At 42.8% G+C, this 9,580-nt stretch overlaps 1 protein-coding gene across 1 annotated transcript; it reads left to right on the top strand.

Moving 5' to 3' along the window:
- The first annotated feature begins 3,071 nt into the window (after positions 1-3,071).
- LOC149445479 (uncharacterized) lies at positions 3,072-4,249 on the top strand. Its single transcript, XM_089653777.1, has 3 exons — positions 3,072-3,087; positions 3,216-3,770; positions 3,855-4,249. Exons 1-3 carry the CDS (start codon positions 3,072-3,074, stop codon positions 4,247-4,249), a joined length of 966 nt encoding a protein of 321 aa, XP_089509903.1.
- Positions 4,250-9,580: the final 5,331 nt, after the last annotated feature.

The following is a 9,580-nucleotide window of genomic DNA, read 5'->3' as shown; positions in this document are numbered from 1 at the left end:
GGATCCAGTAACATAATTTTATGTATATCCCATACTTAAACTGTTCATTTTAATAATTTAGAAAGGAAGGCCCAGACTATGACCAGACCGGCGATCGGAGGTGTCAATGACCGGACCCTAGAAGGAAGCTATAATGTCCTGTGGGAAAGACCAGATGCCAGAGATCGATCCGGAGACGATAACCTGATGTCCCAGGCCACCAAGGGCCAGTCCAGAGGAAAAGACCCGCCTAGGAGACCGTCTAAGAGACCTGTCGTGCGGAGGACCCATGGACCCCAAGGTGGATGTGTCAGGCCAGGCCGGCCTCATCACAAGACCAGGATCGTCATCGGAAGTGTCCATCTAAAGACGCCGAGTCAAGTTGAGGAACAACCAGCATGACCGCTGCCATTTTATTATCGGAAATTTTTTTTTTATTATTTCATTCCCTTCACCGGAGAAGACGAACAATCACCCTAGCCAAAAGCCTCACTCATGTTTTTCGATACAGACACCCCTATACACGTGCCTGTACCCCAAAAACAAAGGGGGATTTTGTTGTGGGCTTTTGGAATCATGTCAAAAATATGACTTTTATCAAGACATAATGTTCTATAGCAAACAGCTCAGCAGAACCGGATGTTAAGAGTTAATTTTGTCTTGGTTAAACCTTCAAGAATTCTAGTTAAAGAACTGAAGAGAACAGGGAATTAAGACTTTTCCAAGACAATGGGATTGTTTAAACTGTCAACAAGGACTATTTGTATATGGAAGTGAGAAGAATGCATCTACAGAAAGTCAAACACATAGGACTCTGACTTGTAAACATTTCAACAATAATGAGACGGGAACTCAACTGTTTGAAAGCTTAACCAAAACCTGTAGAGTGTGATGAACCAACAAACCTCTGAAACTATTACTATCTACTATTGTTCACCAAGGGTGAAAGCATTAACAATTGTTTACCATGAGTCCAATACAAGGGCTAGGCAAACAGAGATTTTTTTTCCCTACACAGAGGAAATGTTGATGCTGAAACCAAGGGGTGAAATTCAGGACATTTAAGTTTAAAAGTTCACTGTATATCATTACAAAAATGTACTACAAAAACAGATTATAAATAAGATGTCATAGACTTTAAACACCACTAAATACTCAGCAATGGGAACTATATATCACTAACTTGAGTATTAAGATGATGGGAAGTAAGATGTATTATAAACTAGCATTAGTTACATGTATTATCAGGAAACAAACAGGATGATACTTCAAGGAGGAATAACCGAATATACACCTATATTCCATGGTCCCTATTTAGAATATCATAGGTATGATCACTGCTATATCTGGAAAGTGCTGTATATTTTATTCCTGAAATTACCTGAAGATTCCACCCAAGATATGAGTCATATCAAATACTCACATTGTTCTGTGATACATGACCGCCACCTGGCGGGCAGGTGAGAAATAGCTTATGTACACACATTTCTCAACTAGCCAATCAGGAAGCCTGGTGGGAAGGTATCTTAGAACAATGGACTAGTGGATATAAAAAGCCCATGTGCTGTAACAGAGAAAAACCTCATGAAAAAAAGAACCCTCATAAAGACCTCATGGAAAGACCTGACATCTGAAGAAGATCTCTGCTGAATAACTACTCTTCCATCTTTTCAAACTTCCTAAACTTTAAACCTCTAAACTTATAACTTCCTACATTCTCCCCTATTGAATCTATCACTTGCCTATATATCAGTCTAAAGGCGTTCCACTGCCAGCTAAATCCACGGGAGAGTTGCCTAGTCTGACGTCCGGGTGTGGTGAGATGTTTATTTGATTTGTATTAATTATTTCCTCTGTTGTGTAGAATCATAAAAATTACCGTAGTGTATTACAACAATATTGGATAGTTAGATATATGTAGTCAGATACTGTGTTACTGTTAAAAAAAATTGTTGATTGCCATATTATAAATTTTTCCATATTTCATAATTTATTGAATATTAATAACCAGAGTATCACATATCAAGGGCTTACTTCTTGCAAGCCTATGGCCACGGCGTGTAAGAATATAACCTTTGAGATATTCAAAATTATTAATTATTAATAAATTTAATAAATATCATATCATTTAAAGTTTGTGATTGATGAAATTAGTTAGAGACCTTATTATTGTGTCTTACATTGGTAGGATATATTTTTGATTGTGTGTACCAATATTCATTTATCACCAGTCTTCGGTGTTTTGTGTTAATATATATATAATTTTTGTACATAAATAAATTTTTATATTTATCTATTATAAGGCAAATTTTGTGTGTATGGTACGAAATCATATTGGCTAAAAGAATTCAAGGTATAATAATAAGTGGTGATCAAATTATCAAGGTGTCCAAATTATTGGTTTACTAAATATTTGCCGTATTTTAACGGCTGGAGGCACTGTAATATTTCATCTAAGGGAAAGGGACACGCCCTTTATAAATAATATATATCCTTACATAAACCACCACAATATCAACATCTTCTTGGAGTCTCTGAGTCTAGGAAGGAGGGGGATTGAAAACAGTCAATGCTAGTTTGGGGACAGGGACCCCAAATCTGTATGTTGGTCCTCCAGTTCTCAGAGTCTGTGTGTTTTGGGGAGATATGGACTTGAGTCCCAAGTAAGCTACTCCAAAGGTCCCCCAGGCACACACCAAAGAATAAAGCCCCCTCAGACACCAGGGCCATGGTCAGTAGGCAAGAGGCTAGCCTGTAGTCCCCTCCAAAAGCCCATGTCCCGGTTGGGTCTGTCACAGTGGGAACTTACATTTCGGCTATGCTCGGGTGTGAATGGAATGTGTTTGGGACTTTATAATCCCCGTCGATGTTTGCTTTGAAGTAGCATCATGTTTCTGGGAAGTCGTGTACAAAGTCGTGATGGAAGTCACCCATCTAGACCAAGCTGCCTGATGTGGGCGGAGTCCTGTTTGGGGAAACCAATCAGCTTCTGTCTAGTAATCCTCTTTGTCTTTGTATTTTAGTCCATGGCCGGGAGATGAGGAAAACCTCCGAGGATTGTCTCACTTTGTCTCCAGACTGGAAAGTAGAAGATGAGGACATCATACAGTATATTCTAGGAGAAAACCCGCCTCCCTCCAATGTCCATCCGGCCCCACCCAGTGTAGATGGACCATCGGATTCCTCGTATCCTGAGGAACCTCAGACTATGCGGGACCGGGCCGGCCTTCCAACAGGGAATAGCTTCTCCTGTACTGAGTGTGGGAAAGGTTTCCGTTCTAACTATGGTCTTAATGTCCATATAAGATCTCACACAGGTGAGAAGCCGTATTCCTGTCCTGAGTGCGGGAAATGTTTTTTAAGGAAGTCCCAACTTTACAGACATCAGAGGTTTCACACAGGTGAGAAGCCATATTCCTGTTCTGAGTGTGGGAAATGTTTTGTACTAAAATCAGATGTTGTCACCCATCAAAGGCGTCACACGGGGGAAAAACCGCACTCCTGTCCTGACTGTGGGAAATGTTTTTTAAGGAAGTTCCAACTTTACAGACATCAGAGGTTTCACAAGGGGGAGAAGCCGTATTCCTGTTCTGTGTGCGGGAAATGTTTTGTAGTAAAATCAGATCTTGTCACACATGAAAGGATTCACAAGGGGGAAAAACCATACTCCTGTCCCGAGTGCGGGAAATGTTTTTCAGACAAGTCCTTTTATCACAAACATCAGAGATCTCACACAGGAGAAAAGCCATATTCCTGTCCTGAGTGCGGGAAATGTTTTTCATGGAAGTCCAGTCTGAACAGACATCAGAGATATCACACGGTTGAGAAGCCGTATTCCTGTCCTAAGTGCAAGAAATGTTTTTTAGACACTTCAGATTTTTACACACATCAGAGATCTCACAAAGGGGAGAAGCCACTTTCCTGTTCTGAGTGTGGGAAATGTTTTTCATTTAAGTCCCATCTTGACACACATCAGAGATCTCACTCGGGAGAGAAGCCGTATTCCTGTCCTGAGTGTGGGAAATGTTTTTCAGACAAGTCCAAACTTTACAGACATCAGAGGTCTCACACAGGGGAAAAGCCATATTCCTGCCCTGAGTGCGGGAAAAGTTTTTTACAGAAGTCTGATCTTTACAAACATCGGAAATTGCACACAGGGGAGAAACCGTATTCCTGTCCTGAGTGCGGGAAATGTTTTTCACAGAATTCCTATCTTTCTGGACATCAGAGATCTCACACGGGGAAGAAGCCACGTTCCAGACATGAGTGAGGGAAATGTTCCTCACTGAAGTCCTGTCTTCCTGTACATCAGGGGTCTCACACAACCCTGGAGGTGTATTAGTGCCTTGAGTGCGGGAAATGTCTTCTAGATGAATGTTGCTGGACATCCCAGCTCGCATGTGGGGAAGAAGCACACCCTGATATACACCTCAGATATACTCCATGGCTGATCTTCATCATGGAAGAAACAGTTGATAAGGAGATCAGATGTCCCCAAAGACATGGATGAAGTGTGGGACCGGGTTGGCCATTGATGGCAGAAGAAGAATAAAAATGGAGTCCTGACCTGTCATTGGCTGAGTATATTTTGTGGTGGGAGATTTTGCAGTCTATTTTTAAAAAATATTTAATTGAACAGATGTGACTGGCATTCGCCCAGCTGTGATGAATATTGGATGTATTTTATCTTTTAGATTGTAAGCTCCCAGGATCAGGCCCTCCTATTCCTCTTGTATTGATCTGTATTGTTGCTGTATTGTCTCCCGTTATATTGTACAGCGCTGAGCAGACTGTTGGCGCCATAAATCCTGTATAATAATAATTTCATACACTGATTTATTCCATCTAGTGGCCAGAATGTAGTATTGTTTTATTTTTACTCTGAGTTCATTTCAGGAAAAATCCCCCATTTTGGTCACTAGATGGAGCTGATGATCATAAGAAATCACTGTGTTAAAGTACGGACAGAATTTGTCATGGCGGATGAATGATCATCACGTTTGTCCAACACATTTTCTTTAGATAGTTAGATTCTTTCTTCAGGCACGGTGTCATACTAATCCCTGAGATCATACTCCTGCAGGTATGAGTACATCAGACATAGAAGAACAAAAGTCCAATAAACCAACAATATTCAACCAGTCATTGATTTAATATTGAAAATACCACATTTGGCCTTTAGATGGCGCTACGTTTTTTAGCAATAATCTCCATCTAGTGGCACATGTGGTATTTTCCATTTTAAATCAATGGAGATCATTCGACCAGCAAATATCCTAATAACAGCCATCATTCCCCCAGTCACACAGAAGGAATGGACACGCACTCTTGCCGGATAAATTATGACATCTTTTATGAATGGACCCCTAAATGTAAGGAGATTCTTTTTATTTTTTTTATTGCATTTTACAAAATGTAATTGTCCATCAAACTTGAAAAAAAAGAACATGAAGGAAAAATAAAAGTAATTAAAAAAATAAACTCCTCCATTGTGTTGATGATCAATGACCAGCAGGGTGATGAAGAGAAGACTCCGGCCTGCAATGTGCACTCATCTTACTTGGACAGCAGACATATTATAGTAATGTACAACCAAGACAGCCAACAAAGTGCTGAACGTAACAACATCTGTATATTCAACCAACATATAAAGGAAGAGGTGACAAAAGGAGGTTCAGATCCATCCACACCACAAACCAATGCAGTCACCAGTCATTCCAAGGGAGATCAGGTGACCTGATGATGATGATGATTCCTGTGTCCTCTGGAATGCCCGCTCTGTCTGTAACAATCTCAGCTCTGTCCATGACCATTTATCACAAACTCCTTTAACTTGCTTGCAGTTACAGAAACCTGACTTCATGAATCTGACTCTTCCTCTCCTGCTGCCCTCTCCCATGGTGGTCTCCTCTGGGCTCTCCCAGGTCTAGTGGACAGAAAGGAGGTGGAGTTGGAATCCTCCTATCCCCTTAAAGCACTTTTCAGGTCCTCCATTCACCTCCCTCTCTGTTCCTCTCCTCATTTGAAGTTCCCTGTATTTGTCTGTTCTCTCCAGTTTCTTTAAGAATTGCTGTGATCTCTCGTCCTCCTGGACCGATATCCAGCTTCCTTGATGACTTCCCTGCCAGGCTGCGTTACTTTCTCTCTTCTGAAATTCCCACAATCATTCTTGGTGACATCAACATCCCTGTTAATCGTAACACTCCTGCTACCTCTAAGCTTCTGAGCTTAACCACTTCTTTTGACCTAAAACAATGGACACATGCTTCTACTCACTCCAATGGTAACTGCCTCCACCTTGTATTCTCCTACCTATGCACTCCTTGCAACTTCACCAACTTTCCTCTTCCTCTCTCTGATCCCTTATTAGCTTCACTCTCTCCTTGGCTTCCTCCTCCTTGTCTTCCAACTACCAGTTACCCGTAGAAACCTTCGTTATCTTAACCCTTCACTTCCTTTTTTGGCAACAGATTGTCTCTATGACAAAATCTCAGTCATGTCCTTCCCCAACCTGGCCACTTCTGTATACAATAGTTCACTGTCATCCACCGTGGACACATTGGCCCCCCTCACTACACACAGAATTAGGCCCCGACTGCTACAGCTCAGGCAAACAGACAATACCAGATGCCTCAAAAAACATGGCCGTGCTGTTGAGCTTTTATAGCGTAAGACTAGGACCCAGTAAGACTTCGACCTATAGAAATCTGCCCTTCAAAAATATAATTCTTGTCTCCACACTGCCAAACAGACCTAGTTTATCACTCTCATTAACAGCCTCTCATGCAATCCCATCAACTCTTTTCTACCTTTAACTCTCTGCTTTGTCCTTCTCTACCTCCACCCACTAACTCACTCACTGCCCAGGAGATCGCTAATCACTTCAAAAATAAGATTGATACAATTCACGACGAGATCTCCACTGTACAGATATCCCACCCTACACTCCTTGTCCACCAGACATCTCCCTCACCCTACACTCCTTGTCCACCAGACATCTCCCTCACCCTACACTCCTTGTCCACCAGACATCTCTCTCACCCTACACTCCTTGTCCACCAGACATCTCCCTCACCCTACACTCCTTGTCCACCAGACATCTCCCTCACCCTACACTCCTGGTCTACCTGCACAATCTATACTTCCCTTGTTTAACCCAGCTACTATAGAGGAGGCTGGTAAACTGTTTTCTAAAGCCCACCTAACCACCTGCCCCCTGGACCCTGTTCCCTCGTGAATACTATGGTCACCCTCTGGCTCTATCCTTCATTCTTTAACTCATATCTTCAATCTCTCCCTTTCTACTGGCATCTTCCCAAACTCTCTAAAACATGCGCTAGTCACCTCCATACTTAAAAAAGCCTCACTGAACCCCACCAATCTTGGCAACCTAAGACCCATCTCCTTACTTCCTTTTTCCTCCAAACTCCTTGAACGTCTAGTCTACAACCGGCTGAGCTGCCACCTTATTGAAAATAACCTTCTCGATCCCCTTCAGTCTGGATTTTACCCACAAAACACCACAGAAACTGCTCTCCTAAAACTCACAAACGACTTACTGCTGAAACCAATGGTCACTATTCCGTACTTGTACTCTCTGCTGCAGTTGACCACCCCCTCCTCCTCAAAAAACTCTATTTACTTGGTCTCCGTGACTATACTCTCCATTGGTTTGAATCTTACCTATCTCACAGCACCTTCAGTGTCATGTACAACTCTACTTCCTCCTCTCCTACTCCTCTTATTGTCGGAGTCCCCCAAGGTTCTGTCCTTAGACCTCTTCTACTCTCAATCTACACTTCTTCCTTGGGTCAGACTGGATGTCACTCCACTTCCTAAAACTCAATCTATCCAAAACTGAACTCATAATATTTCCTCCGCAACTTGCCTCTTCTCCTGATTTCTCAGTCAGGATCAATAGCACCACTATCAACCCATCCTTGCATGCCAAGGTGCTAGGGGTAACCCTGGATTTTGAACTATCCTTTCAGGCCTACATCTAATCCCTGTCCAATCATGCCGCCTCAACCTCTGCCACATCTCCAGAATATGCCCTTTCTTAGCCAATGATACAACAAAGCTCCTTATTCACTCCCTGGTAATTTCTCGACTCGATTACTGCAACTCCCTCCTCATTGGCTTACCTTTACATAGGCTATCCCCCCTCCAGTCCATCATGAATGCTGCTGCCAGGCTCATCCACCTTACCAACTGTTCAGAGTCTGGTATCCCTCTCTGCCAATCCCTCCACTGGCCCCCACTAAGTGTCCTCCACCCCTCTCTGCCAATCCCTCCACTGGCCCTCACTCAGTGTCCTCCACCCCTCTCTGCCAATCCCTCCACTGGCCCTCACTCAGTGTCCTCCACCCCTCTCTGCCAATCCCTCCACTGGCCCTCACTCAGTGTCCTCCACCCCTCTCTGCCAATCCCTCCATTGGCCTCCACTCAGTGTCCTCCACCCCTCTCTGCCAATCCCTCCACTGGCCTCCATTCAGTGTCTTCCACCCCTCTCTGCCAATCCCTCCACTGGCCACCACTCAACGTCCTCCACCCCTCTCTGCCAATCCCTCCACTGGCCTCCATTCAGTGTCCTCCACCCCTCTCTGCCAATCCCTCCACTGGCCTCCACTCAGTGTCCTCCACCCCTCTCTGCCAATCCCTCCACTGGCTTCCCATTGCCCAATGGATAAACTTAAAAACATTAACAATAACATATAAAGTCATTTATAACTCTGCCCCAAATTACATCCCCAATCTTGTCTTCAAATATCACACAAACCATCCTCTCCGCTCCTCAAATGACCTCCTGCTCTCTAGCTCCATTGTCTCCTCCTCCCATGCTTATCTCCAGGACTTCTCCAGAGCTTCCCCCATCCTCTGGAACTCTCTACCCCAATTTATCAGACTATCGCCTACTCTGCTCACTTTTAGGCAATCTCTGAAAACCTATCTCTTCAGGGAAGCCTATCCTGCCTTTAGCTAATACTGGAATCTTCTACTCCTCCTACCAGTCCATCCCCCACAGTTACTACCTTTTGTACCACCAGCCTCTTCCTCCTAGATTGTAAGCTCCCAGGATCAGGGCCCTCCTATCCCTCCTGTATTGAACTATATTGTTGCTGTATTGTCTCCCATTATATTGTAAAGCGCTGTTGGCTCTATATAAATCCTGTATAATAATAATAATAATAATAATAATAAAATAATAATAATAATATTCTATTTCTAACATGATAAAGTATCAGTTTGAGTTCATTGTATGACAACGTTGTTATGTTACAGAAGACGTGAGATAAGAAGTCTCAGTATAATGACCTCATCTTTTTGTAGGATGTATAGGTAGATTTCTCTTCTCCAGAATCACTTAATACATTATTTGCAGTGACGTTGGTACAAGTTTGTCTGAAACCAACCCGTCAGAAAAGCAGTTATCTGGTAATGTAGTGATGTCCTTACTAGTCAAGGTTAAAGGTCAACCCTTGTCATGTTCCAGAAGACCCAAATCCTTCCCAATCCTATACTGCCCCCTTCAGGTCATTGAAATCTTTACATAGAGAAATGACACCTAGTCTGAGGTCACTTTTAGGTGAAGATAAGCTTT

This window comes from Staurois parvus, unplaced genomic scaffold, assembly GCF_062004578.1.
Source record: "Staurois parvus isolate SC_StPar_1 unplaced genomic scaffold, SC_StPar_1.0 ptg000720l, whole genome shotgun sequence".
NCBI lineage: Eukaryota > Metazoa > Chordata > Amphibia > Anura > Ranidae > Staurois > Staurois parvus.
Note: the sequence above shows the minus strand (reverse complement) of the source record. Positions and strands in the feature narration are given on the sequence as shown.

Bases quoted from the DNA above. Each gene is read 5' to 3' on its own strand.
- LOC149445479 (XM_089653777.1), top strand. The intron at 3,771-3,854 runs GTCTGAACAGAC...TAGACACTTCAG, and splicing joins ATGTTTTTCATGGAAGTCCA to ATTTTTACACACATCAGAGA.